The sequence below is a fragment of the Rhinoraja longicauda genome, chromosome 19 (genome assembly GCF_053455715.1).
Source record: "Rhinoraja longicauda isolate Sanriku21f chromosome 19, sRhiLon1.1, whole genome shotgun sequence".
Classification (NCBI taxonomy): domain Eukaryota; kingdom Metazoa; phylum Chordata; class Chondrichthyes; order Rajiformes; family Arhynchobatidae; genus Rhinoraja; species Rhinoraja longicauda.
In genome coordinates, this window is record NC_135971.1 from 8,923,189 (window position 1) to 8,946,539 (window position 23,351).

The 23,351-nt window shown below is 45.9% G+C and overlaps 1 protein-coding gene across 1 annotated transcript in view; it reads right to left on the minus strand.

Annotated features, from left to right (window-relative positions):
- LOC144602806 (uncharacterized) overlaps nucleotides 1-21,555 on the minus strand; it is a 92,082-nt gene extending 70,527 nt beyond the window's left edge. The window contains 8 exon segments of the mRNA XM_078415930.1: nucleotides 4,372-4,613; nucleotides 5,333-5,428; nucleotides 5,506-5,930; nucleotides 16,039-16,157; nucleotides 16,250-16,272; nucleotides 16,937-17,164; nucleotides 20,972-21,067; nucleotides 21,145-21,555. Coding sequence (XP_078272056.1) covers nucleotides 4,372-4,613; nucleotides 5,333-5,428; nucleotides 5,506-5,930; nucleotides 16,039-16,157; nucleotides 16,250-16,272; nucleotides 16,937-17,164; nucleotides 20,972-21,067; nucleotides 21,145-21,555 — 1,640 coding nt within the window.
- Nucleotides 21,556-23,351: the final 1,796 nt, after the last annotated feature.

The following is a 23,351-nucleotide window of genomic DNA, read 5'->3' on the forward strand; positions in this document are numbered from 1 at the left end:
GGCTCGAAGGGCTGCATGGTCTACTTCTGCACTTGTTGTCTCTTGTCTATTGAATATGATGTTAGTGATGTGTAGGAAGGAACTGCAGATGCAGACAATAGACAACATGGTTGAATTTGATTCAAATATATCTCGAATTTCTGGGACATTGGAACCAGTTCTGTGAGAGGTGGGACTGTTACAAGCAGTACGGTCTGCACCTGAGCTGGAATGGAACGAATGTCCTTGGGGGAGTGTTTGCTAGTGCTGTCGGGGAGGATTTAAACTAATATGGCAGGGGGATGGGAACAAGAGCAGAGAGACAGAGGGGTGTAAAATGAGGGTAGAAACAATAGGTAGCAAGGTGAAAAGTAAAAGTGGCAGGCAGACAAATCCAGGGCAAAAATCAAAAAAGACCACTTTGCCACATAATTATATAAGGGGCAAGAGTGTTATAAAAACAAGCCTGAAGGCTTTGTGTCTCATTGCAAGGAGTATACGTAATAAGGTGGATGAATTAAATGTGGAGATAGTTGTTAATGATTATGATGTAGTTGGGATTACAGAGACGTGGCTCCAGGGCGACCAAGGCTGGGAGCTCAATATCCAGGGATATTCTATATTCAGGCGGGATAGACAGAAAGGAAAAGGAGGTGGGGTAGCGTTGCTGGTTAGAGAGGAGATTAACGCAGTGGAAAGGAAGGACATTAGCTCGGAGGATGTGGAATCGATATGGGTAGAGCTGCGAAACACTAAGGGGCAGAAAACGCTAGTGGGAGTTGTGTACAGGCCACCTAACAGCAGTAGTGAGGTTGGGGATGGCATCAAACAGGAAATTAGAAATGCGTGCACTAAAGGTGCAGCAGTTATAATGGGTGACTTCAATCTACGTATAGATTGGGTGAACCAAATTGGCAGGGGTGCTGAGGAAGAGGATTTCTTGGAATGTTTACGAGATGGTTTTCTAAACCAACATGTCGAGGAACCAACGAGAGAGCAGGCCATTCTAGACTGGGTATTCAGTAATGAGGAAGGGTTAGTTAGTAGTCTTGTTGTGCGAGGCCCCGGGCAAAAGTGACCATAATATGGTGGAGTTCTTCATTAGGATGGAGAGTGACAAAGTCAATTCAGAAACAAGTGTTCTGAACTTAAAGAAAGGTAACTTTGAGGGTATGAGACGTGAATTGTCCAAGATAGACTGGCAATTTATACTAAAAGGGTTGACGGTGGACATGCAATGGAAGGCATTTAAAGATTGCATGGATGAACTACAACAATTGTTCATCCCAGTTTGGCAAAAGAACAAACCAGGAAAGGTAGTGCATCCGTGGCTAACAAGGGAAATCAAGGATAGTATTAAAACAAAAGATGAAGCATATAAATTAGCCAGAAAAAGTATCATACCAGAGGACTGGGAGAAATTCAGAGTCCAGCAGAGGAGGACAAAGGGCTTAATTAGGAAAGGGAAAATAGATTATGAGAGAAAACTGGCAGGGAACATAAAAACTGTCTGCAAAAGCTTTTATAGATATGTGAAGAGAAAAAGACTAGTTAAGACAAATGTAGGTCCCTTGCAGTTGGAAACAGGTGAATTGACCATAGGGAACAAGGAGATGGCAGACCAATTGAACAAATACTTTGGTTCTGTCTTCACTAGGGAAGACATAAATAATCTGCCGGAAATAGCAGGGGACCGGGGGTCTACCGAGATGGAGGAACTGAGGGTAATCCAGGTTAGTCGGGAAGTGGTGTTAGGTAAATTAAATGGATTAAAGGCCGATAAATCTCCAGGGCCAGATAGGCTGCATCCCAGAGTGCTTAAGGAAGTAGCCTCAGAAATAGTGGATGCATTAGTGATAATTTTTCAAAACTCTTTAGATTCTGGAGTAATTCCTGAGGATTGGAGGGTAGCTAATGTAACCCCACTTTTCAAAAAGGGAGGGAGAGAGAAAACGGGGAATTATAGACCAGTTAGCCTAACATCGGTAGTGGGGAAAATGCTAGAGTCAGTTATTAAAGATGTGATAGCATCGCATTTGGAAAGTGGTGAAATCATCGGACAAAGTCAGCATGGATTTATGAAACATAGAAACATAGAAACATAGAAAATAGGTGCAGGAGTAGGCCATTCGGCTCTTCGAGCCTGCACCGCCATTCAATATGATCATGGCTGATCATCCAGCTCAGTAGCCTGTACCTGCCTTCTCTCCATACCCCCTGATCCCTTTAGCAAAAAGGGCCACATCTAACTCCCTCTTAAATATAGCCAATGAACTGGCCTCAACTACCTTCTGTGGCAGAGAATTCCACAGACTCACCACTCTCTGTGTGAAGAAATGTTTTCTCATCTCGGTCCTAAAAGACTTCCCCCTTATCCTTAAGCTGTGACCCCTGGTTCTGGACTCCTCCAACATCGGGAACAATCTTCCCGCATCTAGCCTCTCCAACCCCTTAAGAATTTTATATGTTTCTATAAGATCCCCCCTCAGTCTTCTAAATTCCAGCGAGTACAAGCCCAGTCTATCCAGTCTTTCCTCATATGTAAGTCCCGCCATCCCAGGGATCTATCTGGTGAACCTTCTCTGTACTCCCTCTAAGGCAAGAACGTCTTTCCTCAGGTTAGGAGACCAAAACTGCACACAATACTCCAGGTGTGGTCTCACCAAGGCCCTGTACAACTGCAACAGAACCTCCCTGCTCCTAAACTCAAATCCTCTTGCTATGAATGCCAACATACCATTCGCTTTCTTCACTGCCTGCTGCACCTGCATGCTTGCTTTCAATGACTGGTGCATCATGACACCCAGGTCCCGTTGCATCTCCCCTTCTCCCAATCGGTCACCATTCAGGTCATACTCTGCTTTCCTGTTCTTGCCGCCAAAGTGGATAACCTCACATTTATCCACATTATATTGCATCTGCCATGCATTTGCCCACTCGCCTAATCTATCCAAGTCACTCTGCAGCCTCCTAGCATCCTCCTCGCAGCTAACACTGCCACCCAGCTTCGTGTCATCCGCAAACTTAGAGATGTTGCATTCAATTCCCTCGTCCAAATCATTAATAATGTACGACGAATCTTATAGAATTTTTCGAGGATGTAACTAGTAGAGTGGATAAGGGAGAACCAGTCGATGTGTTATATCTGGACTTTCAGAAGGCCTTCGACAAGGTCCCACATAGGAGATTGGGGTACAAACTTAAAGCACATGGTATTGGGGGTTCAGTGTTGAGGTGGATAGAGAATTGGTTGGCGGACAGGAAGCAAAGAGTAGGAATAAACGGGTCCTTTTTGGAATGGCAGGCAGTGACTAGTGGGGTACCGCAAGGCTCAGTGCTGGGACCCCAGTTATTTACAATATATATTAATGATTTGGACGAGGGAATTGAATGCAACATCTCTAAGTTTGCGGATGACACGAAGCTGGGTGGCAGTGTTAGCTGCGAGGAGGATGCTAGGAGGCTGCAGAGTGATTTGGATAGATTTGGAGAGTGGGCAAATGCATGGCAGATGCAATATAATGTGGATAAATGTGAGGTTATCCACTTTGGCTGCAAGAACAGGAAAGCAGATTATTACCTGAATGGTGGCCAATTAGGAAAAGGGGAGATGCAACGTGACCTGGGTGTCATGGTGCGCCAGTCATTGAAAGCAAGCGTGCAGGTGCAGCAGGCAGTGAAGAAAGCGAATGGTATGTTAGCATTCATAGTAAGAGGATTTGAGTATAGGAGCAGGGAGGTTCTGCTGCAGTTGTACAGGGCCTTGGTGAGACCACACCTGGAGTATTGTGTAGTTTTGGTCTCCTAATCTGAGGAAAGACATTCTAGCCTTGGAGGGAGTACAGAGAAGGTTCACCATATTGATCCCTGGGATGGCAGGACTTTCATATGAAGAAAGACTGGATAGACTAGGCTTATACGCGCTGGAATTTAGAAGACTGAGGGGGGATCTTATTGAAACATATAAAATTCTTAAGGGGTTGGAGAGGCTAGATGCGGGAAGATTGTTCCCGATGTTGGGGAAGTCCAGAACCAGGGGTCACAGCTTAAGGATAAGGGGGAAGTCTTTAGGGCCGAGATGAGAAAACATTTCTTCACACAGAGAGTGGTGAGTCTGTGGAATTCTCTGCCACAGAAGGTAGTTGAGGCCAGTTCATTGGCTATATTTAAGAGGGAGTTAGATGTGGCCCTTATGGCTTGAGGGATCAAGGGGTATGGAGAGAAGGCAGGTACAGGTTACTGAGCTGGATGATCAGCCATGATCATATTGAATGGCGGTGCAAGCTCGAAGGGCCGAATGGCCTACTTCTGCACCTATGTTCTATGTTTCTATGTTTCTATCAGACGCCATTTTGTGACGGTGCACATTTATAGAAGCAAATTTAAATAGACTTCCTTTCCTTTAGAAATTTCACGCTGTCTTTTTGTTCCATCCGTTCCTGTAAACGCAAGAGTTCCACTTGAATAGAATTTAAATTCTTTTGAATCTCCTTAAGATTTTTCTCCATTGGATTTAGAATCCGCTCCTCATCTTCGCGTATATCTTTGAGGAAGTACTTTTCTTTCTCAGTGATAATCTGGTGCAGTTCACCAAACTGGGATATGACATGGGACTGAAGGCTGTGTGACTCTTCCTGTCAAATGAATGCTGAAGATTAACATAACATATTTCTGTTTGTGATTGCTTACAGAATAAGTGACCATATAGCCCATCAGCGCCCGGTTCTCAGAATTATCTAATCAATCAAATTCTCTCACATTTTCCTGAAACAAAGAAGTTTAATTCTCCTTTAATTCTCCTTTCCATTCCCACACTGACCTTTCTGTCCTAGGTCTCCTCCATTGTCAGAGGGAGGCTAATTGCAAAATTGGAGGAACAGCATCTTATATTTCGCTTGGGCAGCTTTCAGCCCAGTTATATTGACTTCTCTCACTTCACGTAGCCCCGGCATTCCCTCTCTCTCTATCCCCGACCCAAGTCGCACTAACTTCTCGCTTTCACCCCATAAACACCTAACAATGGCCTGTTTCCTTTAACGTCATTACTTGTTTGCATAACTTATATTAATTGTTCTTTATTTCTCTGCATCATCGTCTACTCCCTGTCCCTCGTTTCCCTTATCTCTAACCAGTCTGAAGAAGGGTCCCGTCCGGAAACGTCACCCATTCATTCTCTCCAGAGATGCTGCCAGTCCCGCTGAGTTACTCCAGCTTTTTGTCATGATCTTCGGTTTAAACCAGCATCTGCAGTTCCTTCCTACGCACCTAATTTCAGCAGTCAATTGATCCAGCATGTCCACTACACATTAAAATGAGCAACGTTGCATAAAAATTCCAGACATAAAGGCCTCACCCGAACTTTGGAAATCTTTCGTAGTTGTTGTTGCTCTATTTCTTCGATATCAGATTTATTTTTCGTGACAGATTCTATGGCCGATTTTACCCGAGCCTAAGATCAAAGAATAAAGGCGTTAGACAACAAAGAATCAACAAGGTAAATAAAGATACAAATATGTTTGCATTGACCTTGTAGATGTCAACAGCTTCTTTAATCGGCTGGAAGCTGTGGTTTCTGTGTTCCTGCGCATCTCGACAAATCACACAGATCAGTTTCTTGTCATTTTCACAAAACAGCTTCATTTCTTCCTGATGTTCCTCGCAGAAAAGGTTACTTCCCTTCTCTGTCCGATTCAGGCTCAGTGCTCGAGCTTTCTCAGACAGTCTCGCCAAGGCCCGATTTTCCCTGAGGCTGCGGTCTGCAATCTCCTCTCTACATTCCGGGCAGGGGTTTCTCTCATCCTTGCCCCAACTCTGTGTGATACAGGAGCGGCAGAAGTTGTGCCCGCACTCCAGTATAACCGGGCCGGTGAAGAAATGCAGGCAGACGGGACAAACTACCTCCTCGGACCAACTCTCGACCTGGTCTTTCGAAGCCATTTTAATTCCGAGCACTTACGGGTTCGAAGTCTGTTTGCTTTAGGGAGCGGCTTAATTCTTGCAGTATCGCGTTATCCACTCCGCACCCTCCCACTTCGTATAATGAATGTTAATTGACCGCAATAGACAATAGGCAATAGACGTAGGAGGAGGCCATTCAGCCCTTCGAGCCAGCGCCACCACTCAATGTGATCGTGGCTGATCATTCTCAAACAGTACCCCGTTCCTGCCTTCTCCCCATACCCCCTGACTCCGCTATCCTAAAGAGCTCTATCTAGCTCTCTCTTGAAAGCATCCAGAGAATTGGCCTCCACTGCCTTCTGAGGCAGAGAATTCCACAGACTTACAACTCTCTGAGTGAAAATGTTTTTCCTTATCTCCGTTCTAAATAGCCTACCCTTTATTCTTAAACTGTGCCCCCTGGTTCAGGACTCCCCCTAAATTGGGAACATGTTTCCTGCCTCTAACGTGTCCAATCCCTGAACAATCTTATATGTTTCAATAAGACCCCCTCTCATCCTTCTAAATTCCAGTGTATACAAGCCTAGTCGCTCCTGTCTTTCGACATACGACAGTCCCGGAATTCCGGGAATTAACCTAGTAAACCTACGCTGCACGCCCTCAATAGCAAGAATATCCTTCCTCAAATTTGGAGACTGAAACTGCACACAGTACTCCAGGTGTGGTCTCACTAGGGCCCTGTACAACTGCAGAATGGCCTCTTTGCTCCTATACTCATCTCCTCTTGTCATGAAGTCCAACATTCCATTGGATTTCTTCACTGCCTGCTTGTACCTGCATGCTTACTTTCAGTAACTGATGCAGTAGGACACCCAGATCTCGTTGTACGTCCCCTTTTCCCCTTTTAAATTTTTACTTTTAACTTCATGTTTTTCGTGTACCTTGTTGTTTGTCGTGACCAATTGGCAGACCAACTTCCCTCCGGGGATAAATACAGATTTATCTTATGGTATCGCTATTGGTAATTGTGCAGTTACCATCTCCTTCTTAAATTGTTCCCAGGCTCACCATTGCCACGTTCTTCCTGCCCACTTATCATATCATCATATATATACAGCCGGAAACAGGCCTTTTCGGCCCTCCAAGTCCGTGCCGCCCAGTGATCCCCGTACATTAACACTATCCTACACCCACTAGGGACAATTTTTTTTTTTTTACATTTACCCAGCCAATTAACCTACATACCTGTACGTCTTTGGAGTGTAGGAGGAAACCGAAGATCTCGGAGAAAACCCACGCAGGTCACGGGGAGAACGTACAAACTCCTTACAGTGCAGCACCCGTAGTCAGGATCGAACCTGAGTCTCCGGCGCTGCATTCGCTGTAAAGCAGCAACTCTACCGCTGCGCTACCGTGGGTTGCACCCGTGGCCTGCCCGGCGATCTGAAACTTACCGATAAGTGAAAAAGGCTTGGATAGAGTGGATGTGGAGAGGATGTTTCTACTCGTGGGAATCTAGGACAAGAGGTCACAGCCCCAGATTCAAAGGAAGTTTCTTTAGGCAATTGAGGAGGAATATCTTGAGTCAGAGGGTGGTGAATCTGTGGATTTCTTTGCCACAGAGTGCTGTGGAGGCCGTCAATGGATATTTTTAAGGCAGAGATAGACAGATTCTTGATTCGTTCTGGTGTCAGGGGTTATGGGGAGAAGGCAGGAGAATGGGGTTCAGAGGGAGAGATAGATCAGCCATGATTGAATGGCGGAGTAGACTTGAAGGGCCGAATGGCTTGATCCTGCTCCGGTCACCTATGATTCAATCCACTTCTAATAAGTTCAACTGCAAATTTGTTCGATGTCCAACTTTTCCGTGTCCCGATGAAGATTTCTGACCTTTGTGATCCTGCTGAGATCGGGATGCCATGGGTCAAGTATGAGCGGAGAGGCCGAGTGTATCAATCCTTAGATTTTTATAATAGTTCCGTTAAAATTTGCTGTTCAATCATTCTGACAATGGAGGAGTCCCAGGACAGAAAGGACAGATTGGGAATGGGAGGGGGAGTTGAAGTGCTGAACCACCGGGGGATGGGTGGCAGTGTGAACTGTGAGGAAGATGCTATGAGATTGCAGGGTGACTTGGACAGGTTGTGCGAGTGGGCGGATGCATGGCAGATGCAGTTTAATGTGGATAAGTGTGAGGTTATCCAGTTTGGTGGTAGGAATTGAAAGGCAGAGTATTATTTGAATTGTGTCAACTTAGGAACAGGGGACGTACAACGAGATCTGGGTGTCCTCGTGCATCAGTCACTGAAAGGAAGCATGCAGGAAAAGCAGGCAGTGAAGAAAGCCACTGGAATGTTGGCCTTCATAACAAAAGGAGTTGAGTATAGGAGCAAAGAGGCCCTTCTGCAGTTGTACAGGGCCCTAGTGAGTCCGCACCTGGAGTACTGTGTGCAATTTTGGACTCCAAATGTGAGGAAGGATATTCTTGCTATCGAGGGCGTGCAGCGTAGGTTTACTAGGTTAATTCCCGGAATGGCGGGACTGTCATATGTTGAAAGACTGGAGCGACTAGGATTGTACACACTGGAATTTAGAAGGATGGGAGGAGATCTTATCGAAACGCATAAGATTATTAAGGGGTTGGACACGTTAGAGGCAGGAAACATGTTCCCAATGTTGGGGGAGTCCAGAACAAGGGGCCACAGTTTAAGAATAAGGTGTAGGCCATTTAGAACTGAGATGAGGAAAAACTTTTTCAGTCAGAAAGTTGTGAATCTGTGGAATTCTCTGCCTCAGAAGGCAGTGGAGGCCAATTCTCTGAATGCATTCAAGAGAGAGCTAGATGGAGTTCTTAAGGACAGCGGAGTCAGGGGGTATGGGGAGAAGGCAGGAACGGGGTACTGATTGAGAATGATCAGCCATGATCACATTGAATGGCGGTGCTGGCTCGAAGGGCCGAATAGCCTCCTCCTGCACCTATTGTCTATTGTCTATTGAGATCAGGGAGGTTAAGACGGACTGAGCGAAGGTGTTCAGCGAAATGATCGCCGAGCCTGCGCTTGGTCTCGCCGATGTAAGGAAGTTGACACCTGGATCAGCAGATACAGTAGATGAGGTTGGAGGAGGTGCAAATGAACCTCTGCCTAACCTGGAAAGACTGTTTAGGTCCTTGGATGAAGGTGAGGGGGGAGGTAAAGGGACAGGTGTTGCATCTCCTGCGGTTGCAGGGGAAAGTACCTGGGGAGGGGGCGGTTTGGGTGGGAAGGAACGAGTTGACATGGGAGTTTCAGTGGGAATGGTCTCCGCAGAAGGGGTGGAGATGGGAAGATGTGGCCAGTAGTGAGATCCCGTTGGAGGTGGTGAAAATGTTGGAGTATTACAGTATATGCTGAAGTAAGTTCACTGTGTCTGAAGAGTATGTTTTCTTTGTTACAAAGGGATCGTAGATTGTGGAGGTTGTACCCACGAACTGCCATTTTGTCTCGTGAATGTGTTTATGGGGATCTTTTTGTAGGCCGATGAGAATGTGTGAGTTTCTCATAGCTCAGGTCATGGGCCCAGATCTGTCAAATGCTTCAATGTGCAGTTTGAATGTAACTGCGAGGTTCAAGAGGCCAACTCAAGAGTCAGGGGGCAGACGTGAATCAACCTAAATCTGCAGTCACTGACATGTTAGACAGGGTAGGTGGCACAGAATTCCATCTCTGAAGAACAACCATATACCATGATGTCTATCCTGGACATCGCCCTGATACCTACTTTTAATCATTATAATTTCAGTTAATTTTAATTTTAATTTTCTGGCCACTGTGGTAGAATTCAAACTCATATCTCGATGTGTGTGTGTGTGTGTGTGCGGCTGTGCGAGTCCCATTGTAGGACCTATCCAACAGCCTAGGTATTGGTTGTATTGTGTTCCTGTGTTGGATGTGCTCGAGGATCGAACATCTCCAGCTGACTATATCTGCCTGAGGCTTCTCATCCCGTGGAGCTGGTGTTAGAATGAAACTTTAATTACCATTCAGTCCGTTATCCTGACCAATCTTTGCATCTGATAAAGAAACATCAATGTATCTCACAAACATAGTGAAATAAATCTATATGTTTTACCTTGCTTAATGGAGTCAAACGTTTTCTTCAAAACTGACTTCAACAAAAAGAGATGGTTGAATTTCTCAACGGGTATGGAATCATCTCTCACCAACAGTGGCTGCTCGTCACCTCTGACCCAACAAATATTTAATAGCTGATTACAAACTGAGCAATGATTTTTCTAGGAAATATGTTACGGGTCCATGCAGAGTGTCAGTGAATAGCAAGTCTTACCTCCTCTTACAATCAGTTTCCTCCTGAAATAAATAAAACATAAATCTGAATTGACTGAGACAGACCGTCGACATCCTCGTAACCAGGAAGTTTACCCTATTTATTACAAGGTGTTAAACAGTCCCATTACCAACTCTCACTCCCTCGGATTCACAGGGCAAAGCAGATATATTGCAGACAGTGAATCAAGGGAGAAAATATTAAAATGTTAATTAGAATGATACCATACTGACGGGATAGACTGGACATGTTGTGGTTGTGCGTTTTAGCCGGGTAAGACGTCCGTGGTGATCGGATAGTGTAATTTTAGATTAGTGATGAATTTGACCAAGAAGGAACGGAGAAAGTATCTTTACTTGTGGAGACACCAAATGACAAAGATAAAATAAATATAATTTTTTTAATTTTTTTAAATAAAATGGTCTTCAACATATTCCTTTAGGAAGTCAGCAATTCAGCAATGAGAAAGGGGAACCTGCCACCACAGATGTGGTTGAAGCAGAGAGTATGTGTTATGGGGTGGGGAGAGGGCTGTTGGAGAAACACGTGTCGGTCTATCGAGTTCAGAACATTGTAGGTCAGTGCGGTGAATGGGTGGAAGGGGGTTTATCTGGTGCCGCAGAATTGACAGGAGAAGATGGACTGAATGGTCTGTCTGTGACGTAAAATGGGATGTACTACGATTGGCCAGGCCGACCCTGCAACGCTGCCAAGACAATGAGCCTTCATGGTCAGGTCAGGAACCCTGCACTGACAACAACAATGTCGATGTCGACGTGGAGAGCGGACAACAGTGTGAGCGGCAAAGGCAGCTCACGGAATTGGGAGAGGTCACAAGTGGGTCATTGCTCCATCAGGAAGGGCCATTTGCTTCTTGGCGGATGGTAAGAAGAAGATAAACACAGAAGTAAGTACATCATGGTTTATTATGTTTTTATTTACAGAGTAATATATCAACATATCTGTTGGCCTCCTGCAAGTATTTCATTTATTCCGTCTCTAGACACATGACAATAAAACTCTTGAAACTTCGCGACAATGAAGAAATAATTGCTGGATTAATCAGTTTGGACAGTCACCGGGGCGTGGCGGGGTGAGGGGTGAGTGAGGGTTGAGGGGGAGGGGGATGGGCAGGGGGCTTAGGTAGAGAGAACGAGCAGGTTTGGATGCTGGGTGACTTCACCGACCCGAGAGCATCGCCGGTGACAAGAACGCAATATAGGAGGACGAGGAAAAAGCGGAGAACAAGGAGGCGGACAAGCTGAAGAAGGGTCCCAATCTGAAACCTCGTCTGTCCAGTTCCCCCCACAGACGCTGTCTGACTCACTGAGTTAATCCAGCACTTTGTCTTTTGTTGAAGATTCCAGTATCTGCCGTCTCTTGTGAACAGAGACACCGAGCTCCGATTTCCTCTTTAAAATGCTTTTGATATTAGCGTTAATTATCCTTTCAGATCGAAAGCCGCGCTGAACTACGCCCTAAATCATTGGTGACGCTCGGACGATCCTTGATCGGACTTGATCCAGTCTGAAGAAGGGTCTCGACCCGAAACGTCACCCATTCCTTCTCTCCCGAGATGCTGCCTGACCCGCTGAGTTACTCCATCATTTTGTGTCTACTTTCGATTTAAACCAGCATCTGCAGTTTTTATTTCCTACACTTGATCGGACTTTGCTGGCTTTAACTTGGGCTAAACGTTATTCCCTTATCATGTTCATCTGCAACTGAACCAGCCTCTCACCAACTGGAAAGCGGCCCTGAACGACCATTTGCCTCTTTGGAAACCCTCGGACTATCTTTAATCTGACTTTACTGGACTTTATCTTGCACTAAACGTTATTCTCTTTATCGTTTACGTGTGCACTGTGAACGGCTCGATTGTAATCATGTGCAGTCTTTACCTAAGAACACTGAAGAAGTCTGGTCTACCCCAACAGCTGCTGACGACATTCTACCGCTGCACCATAGAGAGCATCCTAACACATGGCATCCCTGTGTGGTACCTCAGCTGCACGGAGGCAGAAAGGAAAGCTCTTCAGCGGGTAGTCCATAGAGATCAGAGGACCATCGGAACACAGCTACCAGCCTTGGAGGGCATCTACAACACACGATGCCTCAGAAAAGCCACCAGCATCCACAAAGACTCTTCACACCCCTGCAACAGTCTGTTCGAACTTCTACCATCGGGCAGACGATACAAGGCCTTCTACGCCCGCACCTCCAGATTCAGGAACAGCTTCATCCCCAGGGCCATAGCTGCTATGAACCGGTCCTGCTGAGCCGGATGGTCACATCGCACAGTGATCCGGCACAGATCTACTTGCACTTTATTCTGTCTTAAAACTGGTTCAATTTGTCTCGTTGGGTTGTTGTTGTTTAAATTAATTAAATTATTGCATCGTATGGGAGGCGCATTCCCAATCTCGTTGTACCCCTGTACAATGACAATAAAGATATATTGTATTGTATTGTATTGTATTGTTGAATGGATAGCACGCAACGAAAACGTATCACCGTACCTCGGTTCACGCAACAATAAACTGAACTAAATTGAAACGACACTTAACAGAATATTGACATTAATAACACCAGCTATCGTTTTAAGGAAATAAATTGAACCCATGAGCGAAATTACACGCCGGGCACATCTGTAGGACCTGCATTTATTGCACATCCCACATGCCCTCTCAAAGGTTCCCTCGGCCATTTCCAAGGACATTTCAGGATCAAACATATTAAACGAGATGCAGGACACAGTCACTGCACTGAATAGCTCCTTCAGTGACAGACTGCTTGAAGGAGAGATATCGGAGGTCCTTCCTTCCCGCTGCTGCGAGACTGCACAACCAGCACTGCTCCCAACAGACGAGTCAACAGTAACAGTAAAGGAATACACAGTAAACTGATGACAATTTATCCTTGTCTTTATTTTTATTTATAATGAATGTCTCCTGTTATCCACTTTGCTGCAGTAACACTGTAAATTTCCACGGTGTGGAACAATTAAATGAAATTATTATTATTATTATTATTATTATTATTATTATTATTATTATTATCATCACAGGCTGCAGTCTAGGAGTTTTATGGTCATCGATTCCCGGAACAGACTTGTTTAACATCTAAAAGAACCGAGGTGATTTAACTATATTCCAGGTGCTGGTGAAGGATTGATAGAATTTGTTAATTACTGACACGGAGCGGAACCGGAGCAGATTCTCAGCCAGTGGTTTTCATCCCAGATCGCAAAGAAAGGATAAAGTTTATCCGTGAATTTATTCCCGGTGAAGGTGTGGAGATGGGACTTGTTGTCCGCATCGTAAAATGAAACTGTCCCGGACTCGTAACTGAGATAAACTCCCACCCTCCCGGGGATGGGACGGACGGGGAGAGGGAATAGAGGGGATGTGACTGCTTCAAACTCATCACTCCGCCGCCAGATGCTCCAGACTCCAGTCTCCGGGGTCGGTGTGTCCTCTCCCTGCCTCTCCACAGACTGTGCGGCGACTCCCAGACTCCAGCGCCGACTCCACGCCACCACCACCTCCCAGTAATGTCTCCCCGATGTGAATCCCTCCGATCCCAGCACACACGCACTGCCTGTAAACCTCTTCCCGGTGTCAGGGAGACTCCTCCGGGCCCCGGTAAATCTCACCCTCTTCCGATCCTCAGATACCTCGAGCCACGGACTCGCTGTTTCCACATCCAGTGTGACGGAGACTGGGGGGAGAAGCAGAGAATCAGAGAGTCCCCGGGGGTCGGGGGGAGACTCGGGCAGCGCGGCCCCGGGACCAGGGGAGAGGCCGCTCATCCTGGGGCACAGGCGGGCGGACGACTGAAACCCTGCCCGGGGTTTTCTTTCCCCTCCCCCTACCACGTAAGATGGACAACAGAAATCCTTCCCGGATTTTTTCCCCGAGGTAGAGGCGAGAGTTGTGGTATGTCGTGGGCAAGCAGATGCAATTGGGAGAGAGGAGGTAGGAGAAATGGTGGGCGGATGGGTGTGCGGACGTGATATTGAGTGTTTTTACTTATGGTGGTGAAAATGGGGGCTAGATTGGCGGGGCAGTTAAGGAGTTAAATGTTTACTGGAGGTAATTAAAAATGAGGAAAGACGTGACTGTGCTGGAGAGAGTGCAAAGGAGATTAACCGGGATGTTGCCTCCATTGGAGGACTTGAATAATGCTGATTTGGAGACCTGGGAGAACTTTACAAGTTTAGGTATTTATTCACAAAATGCTGGAGTAACTCAGCAGGTCAGGCAGCATCTCAGGAGAGAAGGAATGGGTGACGTTTCTTCAGGACTCATTCTTCAGGAAACGGGGCTTCCTCTCTTCCATTATAGATGAGGCTCTCACTAGGGTCTCTTCTACATCCCGCAGCTCCGCTCTTGCTCCGCCTCCCCCCATTCGCAACAAGGACAGAATCCCCCTCGTTCTCACCTTCCACCCCACCAGCCAGCAGATCCAACAAATCATCCGCCAAAATTTCCGTCACCTACAACGGAACCCCGCCACTGGCCATATCTTCATATCCGCTCCCCTTTCTGCGTTCCGCAGAGACTGTTCCCTCCGCAACTCCCTGGTCCACTCGTCCCTTCCTACCCAAACCACCCCATCCCCGGGCACTTTCCCCTGCAACCGCACGAGATGCAACCTTTACCTCCCCCACAACTCCATCCAAGGACCCAAACAACCTTTCCAGGTGAGACAGAGGTTCACCTGCACCTCCTGCAACCTCATCTATTACATCCGCTGCTCCAGATGTCAACTTATTTACATTGGCGAAACCAAACGCAGGCTCGGCGATTGCTTCGCTCAACACCTGCGCTCGGTCCGTGTTGGCCAAACTGATCTCCCGGTGGCCGAGCACTTCAACTCCCCCTCCCATTCCCAGTCTGACCTTTCTGTCATGAACCTCCTCCAGTGCCTTAGTGAGGTCCACCGGAAATTGGAGGAACAGCACCTCATATTTTGCCTGAACAGCCTGCAGCCCATTGGTATGAACATTGACTTCTCCAAATTTAGATAGTCCCTCTGTCCCTCTCTTCCCCTCCCCTTTCCCAGATCTCCCTCTATCTTCCTGTCTCCACCTATATCCTTCCTTTGTCCCGCACCCCTGACATCAGTCTGAAGAAGGGTCTCGACCCGAAAGGCCACCCATTCCTTCTCTCCTGAGATGCTGCCTGACCTGCTGAGTTACTCCAGCATTTTGTGTAAAAATACCTTCGATTTGTACCAGCATCTGCAGTTATTTTCTTATATTACAAGTTTACGAGAGACAGAGAGGGGGTAGTTAGTCAGATTCAGTTCCCCATCTTAATGGTATCAAAAACAAGGTTATTGGTTTAAAGTGAGACGAAGGAGTTTTAAAGAAGAATAGACTAAGTGGACCCGTTGGGCCCAAATCTCTACTGCATTGGTGCAGTACCCTCTCCCCCCCCTCTCCCTCCCCCAACCCTCCATCCCCCCCCCAGTCCCTCCACCCACCCTCCCCTCCCCCCCTCCCCCCCCCTACTCCATCCCCCCAAATTTCCTGACTACCGTGGTAGAAGTCAAACTCATAGATCAGCGTGTTTTTGCGGTGTGGGTGGGTCAGGATGCATTGCTTCATCCAACAGCCTGGGTATTTGTTGTATCGTGCTCCTGTGTTACCTGTGTTCCAGGATCTAACATCTCCAGCTGACCATGTGAGCGTGAGGCTTCTCAGTCAGTGGGTTGGTGCAGGAATGAAACTCCAATTACCATTCAGTGCTTTATCCTGACCAATCTTTGCATCACATAAAAACATCAATGTGTCCCACAAACCAAGTGAAATAAGTCCATATGTTTTACCTTGTTTAAAGGAGTCAAACGCTTCTGTCAACACTGTCTTCAACAAAAAGAGGTGGTTGAATTTTACAGCCGTTATGGCACCATCTGTCACTGGCAATGAATTCACCTCATCAGTAATCCTGCAAATATTAAATAGCTGATTACAAATTGTGCATTGATGTTTATGAGGAAATATGTTACATGCAGAGTTTCAGTGAAGAACATGCCCCACCTTTGCTTGCGAACAGCTTCCTCCTGAAATAAATAAAACACAAGACTGAATTGACCAAGACGGAACTACTGAGAGCACGAATTTCACCCAGATCATTATGTGTTAAAAATTCCCATTTGTCCAATCTCACCCCCACTGACACACAGAGAAGAATAATGATATTGAAGACATAGAACCGATGTAGGAAGTATAAAAATTATTCTGAAAATTACACGATGCTGACAGGATAGTCTGGACAGGTTGTGCGTTTCGGCCGAATAAGGGGTAGGCCATTTAGAGCGGAGATGAGGAAAAACGTTTTCAGTCAGAGAGTTGTGAATCTGTGGAATTCTCTGCCTCAGAAGGCAGTGCAGGCCAATTCTCTGGATGCTTTCAAGAGAGAGTTAGATAGAGCTCTTAATGAAAGTGGAGTCATGGGGTATGGGCAGAAGGAAGGAACGGGGTACTGATTGTGAATGATCAGCCATGATCACATTGAATGGAGTTGCTGGCTCGAAGGGCTGCATGGTCTACTTCTGCACTTGTTGTCTCTTGTCTATTGAATATGATGTCAGTGATGTGTAGGAAGGAACTGCAGATGCATAGACAATGAACAACATAGTTGAATTTGTTTCAAATATATCAGATGCCATTTTGTGACGGTGCACATTTATAGAAGCAAATTTAAATAGACTTCCTTACCTTTAGAAATTTCACGCTGTCTTTTTGTTCCATCCGTTCCTGTAAGCACAGGAGTTCCTCCTGAATAGAATTTAAATTCTTTTGAATCTCCCGAAGATTTTTCTCCATTGGATTTAGAATCCGCTTCTCATCTTCTTGGATATCTTTGAGGAAGTACTTTTCTTTCTCAGTGATAATCTGGTGCAGTTCAGCAAACTGGGATGTGACATAGGACTGAAGGGTATGTGACTCTTCCTGTCAAATGAATGCTGAAGATTAACATAATATATTTCTGTATTGTGTTTGCTAACAGAATAAGTGGCCATATAGCCCATCAGCGTCCGGTTCTCAGAATTATCTAATCAATCAAATTCTCTCACATTTTCCTGAAACAAAGAAGTGTAATTCTCCTTCCCATTCCCACACTGACCTTTCTGTCCTAGGTCTCCTACATTGTCAGAGGGAGGCTAATTGCAAAATTGGAGGAACAGCATCTCATATTTCGCTTGGGCAGCTTTCAGCCCAGTAATATTGACTTCTCTCACTTCCGGTAGCCACGGCATTCCCTCTCTCTCTCTCCCTCCCCCACCCAAGTCGCACTAACTTCTCCCTTTCACCCCATAAACAGCTAACAATGGCCTGTTTCCTTTATCGTCGTTACTTGTTTGCATATCTTTTATTCATTGTTTTTTATTTCTCTGCATCATCGTCTACTGACACATTAAACTAATGTGGCAGGGGGATGGGAGCTGGAGCAGAGAGACAGAGGGGTGTAAAATGAGGGTAGAAGCAACAGGTAGCAAGGTGAAAAGTAAAAGTGGCAGGCAGACAAATCCAGGGCAAAAATCAAAAAGGGCCACTTTTCAACATAATCGTATAAGGGGTAAGAGAGTTGTAAAAACAAGCCTGAAGGCTTTGTGTCTCAATGCAAGGAGTATACGTAATACGGTGGATGAATTAAATGTGGAGATAGTTATTAATGATTATGATATAGTTGGGATTACGGAGACATGGCTCCAGGGTGACGAAGGCTGGGAGCTCAACATCCAGGGATATTCTATATTCAGGCGGGATAGACAGAAAGGAAAAGGAGGTGGGTTAGCATTACTGGTTAGAGAGGAGATTAAAGCAGTGGAAAGGAAGAACATTAGCTTGGAGGAAGTGGAATCGATATGGGTAGAGCTACGAAACACTAAGGGGCAGAAAACGCTAGTGGGAGTTGTGTACAGGCCACCTAACAGCAGTAGGGAGGTTGGGGATGGCATCAAGCAGGAAATTAGAAATGCATGCACTAAAGGTGCAGCAGTTATAATGGGTGACTTCAATCTACATATAGATTGGGTGAACCGAACTGGCAGGGGTGCTGAGGAAGAGGATTTCTTGGAATGTTTGAGAGATGGTTTTCTAAACCAACATGTCGAGGAACCAACGAGAGAACAGGCCATTCTAGACTGGGTATTGAGTAATGAGGAAGGGTTAGTTAGCAGTCTTGTTGTGCGAGGCCCCTTGGGGAAGAGTGATCATAATATGGTAGAGTTCTTCATTAGGATGGAGAGTGACAAAGTCGATACAGAAACAAGTGTTCTGAACTTAAAGAAAGGTAACTTTGAGGGTATGAGGCGTGAATTGTCCAAGATAGACTGGCGATTGATGCTGAAAGGGTTGACGGTGGACATGCAATGGAAGGCATTTAAAGGTTGCATGGATGAATTACAACAAGTGTTCATCCCACTTTGGCAAAAGAACAAACCAGGAAAGGTAGTGCATCCGTGGCTAACAAGGGAAATCAAGGATAGTATTAAAACAAAATATGAAGCATACAGATTAGCCAGAAAAGGTAGCATACCAGAGGACTGGGAGAAATTCAGAGTCCAGCAGAGGAGGACAAAGGGCTTAATTAGGAAAGGGAAAATAGATTATGAGGGAAAACTGGCAAGGAACATAAAAACAGACTGCAAAAGCTTTTATAGATATGTCAAGAGAAAAAGATTAGTTAAGGCAAATGTAGGTCCCTTGCAGTCGGAAACAGGTGAATTGATCATAGGGAACAAGGAGATGGCAGACCAATTGAACAAATACTTTGGTTCTGTCTTCACTAAGGAAGACATAAACCGTCTGCCGGAAATAGCGGGGGACCGGGGGTCTAATGAGATGGAGGAACTGAGGGAAATCCAGGTTAGTCGGGAAGTGGTGTTAGGTAAATTAAATGGATTAAAGGCAGATAAATCCCCAGGGCCAGATAGGCTGCATCCCAGAGTGCTTAAGGAAGTAGCCTCAGAAATAGTGGATGCATTAGTGATAATTTTTCAAAACTCTTTAGATTCTGGAGTAGTTCCTGAGGACTGGAGGGTAGCTAATGTAACCCCACTTTTTAAAAAGGGAGGGAGAGAGAAAACGGGGAATTATAGACCAGTTAGCCTAACATCGGTAGTGGGGAAAATGCTAGAGTCAGTTATTAAAGATGTGATAGCATCACATTTGGAAAGTGGTGAAATCATCGGACAAAGTCAGCATGGATTTACCAAAGGCAAATCATGTCTGACGAATCTTATAGAATTTTTCGAGGATGTAACTAGTAGAGTGGATAAGGGAGAACCAGTCGATGTGTTATATCTGGACTTTCCGAAGGCCTTCGACAAGGTCCCACATAGGAGATTGGTGTATGAACATAAAGCACACGGTATTGAGGGTTCAGTGTTGAGGTGGATAGAAAATTGGTTGGCGGACAGGAAGCAAAGAGTAGGAATAAACGGGTCCTTTTCGGAATGGCAGGCAGTGACTAGTGGGGTACCGCAAGGCTCATTGCTGGGACCCCAGTTATTTACAGTGTATATTAATGATTTGGACGAGGGAATTGAATGCAACATCTCTAAGTTTGCAGATGACAAGAAGCTGGGTGGCAGTGTTAGCTGCAAGGAGGAAGCTAGGAGGCTGCAGAGTGACTTGGATAGATTAGGCGAGTGGGCAAATGCATGGCAGATGCAATATAATGTGGATAAATGTGAGGTTATCCACTTTGGCGGCAAGAACAGGAAAACAGAGTATTACCTGAATGGTGACCGATTGGGAGAAGGGGAGATGCAACGTGACCTGGGTGTCATGGTGCACCAGTCATTGAAAGCAAGCATGCAGGTGCAGCAGGCAGTGAAGAAAGCGAATGGTATGTTGGCATTCATAGCAAGAGGATTTGAGTTTAGGAGCAGGGAGGTTCTGATGCAGTTATACAGGGCCTTGGTGAGACTGCACCTGGAGTATTGTGTGCAGTTTTGGTCTCCTAACCTGAGGAAAGACGTTCTTGCCTTAGAGGGAGTACAGAGAAGGTTCACCAGATTGATCCCTGGGATGGCGGGACTTACATATGAGGAAAGACTGGATAGACTGGGCTTGTACTCGCTGGAATTTAGAAGACTGAGGGGGGATCTTATAGAAACATATAAAATTCTTAAGGGGTTGGAGAGGCTAGATGCGGGAAGATTGTTCCCAATGTTGGGGGAGTCCAGAACCAGGGGTCACAGCTTAAGGATAAGGGGAAGTCTTTTAGGACCGAGATGAGAAAACATTTCTTCACACAGAGAGTAGTGAGTCTGTGGAATTCTCTGCCACAGAAGGTAGTTGAGGCCAGTTCATTGGCTATATTTAAGAGGGAGTTAGATGTGGCCCTTTTTGCTAAAGGGATCAGGGGGTATGGAGAGAAGGCAGGTACAGGCTACTGAGCTGGATGATCAGCCATGATCATATTGAATGGCGGTGCAGGCTCGAAGGGCCGAATGGCCTACTCCTGCACCTATTTTCTATGTTTCTATGTTACTCTATGCCCCACGTTTCCCTTATCCCTAACCAGTCTGAAGAAGGGTCTCGTCCCGAAACGTCACCCATTCTTTCTCTCCAGAGATGCTGCCAGTCCCGCTGAGTTACTCCAGCTTTTTATCATGATCTTCGGTTTAAACCAACATCTGCAGTTCCTTCCTACGCACCTAATTTCAGCAGTCAATTGATCCAGCATGTCCACTACACATTAAAATGAGCAACGCTGCATAAAAATTCCAGACAGGAAGGCCTCACCCAAACTCCGGAAATCTTTCGTAGTTGTTGTTGTTTTATTTCATCGATATCAGATTTATTTTTCGTGACAGATTCTATGGCCGATTTTACCCGAGCCTGGGATTAAAGAATAAAGGCGTTAGACAACAATGAATCAACAAGGTAAATAAAGATACAAATCTGTTTGCATTAACCTTGTAGATGTCCACAGCTTCTTTAATCGGCTGGCAGCTGTGGTTTCTGTGTTCCAGCGCATCTCGACAAACCAGACAGATCAGTTTCTTGTCATTTTCACAAAACAACTTCATTTCTTCCTGATGTTCCTCGCAGAAAAGTTTACTTCCCTTCTCTGTCCGATTCAGGCTCAGTGCTCGAGCTTTCTCAGACAGTCTCGCCAAGGCCCGATTTACCCAGAGGCTGCGGTCTGTAAACTCCTCTCTACATTCCGGGCAGGAGATTCTCTCCTTCCTGCCCCAACTCTGTATGATACAGGAGTGGCAGAAGTTGTGGCCGCATTCCAGTGTAACTGGGTCGGTGAAGAAATCCAGGCAGATGGGACAAACTGCCTCCTCGGACCAACTCTCGACCTGGTCTTTCGAAGCCATTTTAATTCCGAGCATTTCCGGGTTCGAAGTCTGTTTGGGAGCGGCTTAATTCTTGCAGTATCGCGTTATCCACTCCGCACCCTCCCACTTCGTATAATGAATGTTAATGGACTGTAATAGACAATAGGCAATAGACGCAGGAGGAGGCCATTCAGCCCTTCGAGCCAGCGCCACCACTCAATGTGATCATGGCTGATCATTCTTAAACCGTACCCGTTCCTGCCTTCTCCCCATACCCCATGACTCCGATACCCTAACGAGCTCTATCTAGCTCTCTCTTGAAATCATCCAGAGATTTGGCCTCCACTGCCTTCTGAGCCGGAGAATTCCACAGATTTACAACTCTCTGAGTGAAAAAGTTTTTCCTCATCTCCGTTCAAAATAGCCTCCCCTTTATTCTTAACTGTGGCCCCTGGTTCTGGACTCCCACTACATTGGGAACATGTTTCCTGCCTCTAACGTGACCAATCCCTTAATAATCTTATATGTTTCAATAAGATCCCCTCTCGTCCTTCTAAATTCCAGTATATACAAGCCTAATCGCTCCAGTCTTTTAACATACGACAGTCTCGCCATTCCGGGAATTAACCTGGTGAACCTACGCTACACGCCCTCAATAGCAAGAATATATTTCCTCAAATTTGGAGACCAAAATTGCACATAGTACTCCAGGTGCGGTCTCACTCGGGCCCTGTACGACTGCAGAAAGACCTCTTTGCTCCTATACTCACCTCCTCTTGTTATGAAGGCCAACATTCCATTGGCTTTCTTCACTGCCTGCTGGACCTGCATGCTTCCTTTCAGTGACCGATGCACTAGGACACACAGATCTCGTTGTACGTCCACTTTTCCAAACTTGACACCATTCAGATAATACTCTGCCTTCCTGTTCTTGCCGCCAAAGTGGATAAGCTCACATTTACCCACATTAAACTGCAAGGGTTCATTGTGAAGTTGTCTGAGCAAACCTGCAACTAATCTCACAGGAGGGAGGGGCCGTTCGTTCTTGAAAGTGAATATACCAGAGATATGGACCTGGGACAGTCAAAGCAGAACATAGGCGGCAAGGCCAAAATGGTGCCATACGTGGATGGGAAACGATGGTGAAATATAAATTTAGAGCGACTGTTAAATGGTAACGTGCGAACACCGGTGAAATGTGGCGTTCCACAGTCTCTCGGTGTAATCTACATGTGTAGGAAGGAACTGCAGATACTGGTTTAAACCGAAGATCGACACTAAAAGCTGGAGTAACTCAACGGGTCTGACAGCACCTCTGGAGAAAAGGAATGGGCGACGTTTCGGGACGAGACCCTTCTTCATAGTGAGCGTTAGGGGAAAGAGAAACGATAGATATAGACGAGGATGCAGAGAGATATAGAACACATGAATGAAAAATATGCAAAAAAAAGTTAGGGTGTTAACGGAAATAGGCCATTGTTAGCTGGGTATTTATTCACAAAATACTGGAGTAACTCAGCAGGTCAGGCAGCATCACCGGGGGTGACTGTGACATTCCCGTTGACTGCCCTTTAGTTTTCCATCGCATGCGGGCACTATTGTGGTACAGCTAAAATGACCTGCCGTCGCACAGATCCAACGACCCAGTGTTGGCTTCGAACTGGTGCTCACTGTGTGGAGTTTGCACGTTCTCGCTCTAACCTCGCGGACCTCTCCTCGATACTCCTGTTTAGCCGCACTAAAAAAATACAGTTGCTTCTGTTCTTTGGTAACGATTGAAAGGATTTAGCGGAACACGGGGCGAGCTAAACTGGGATTAGTTTAAACGGGTGTTT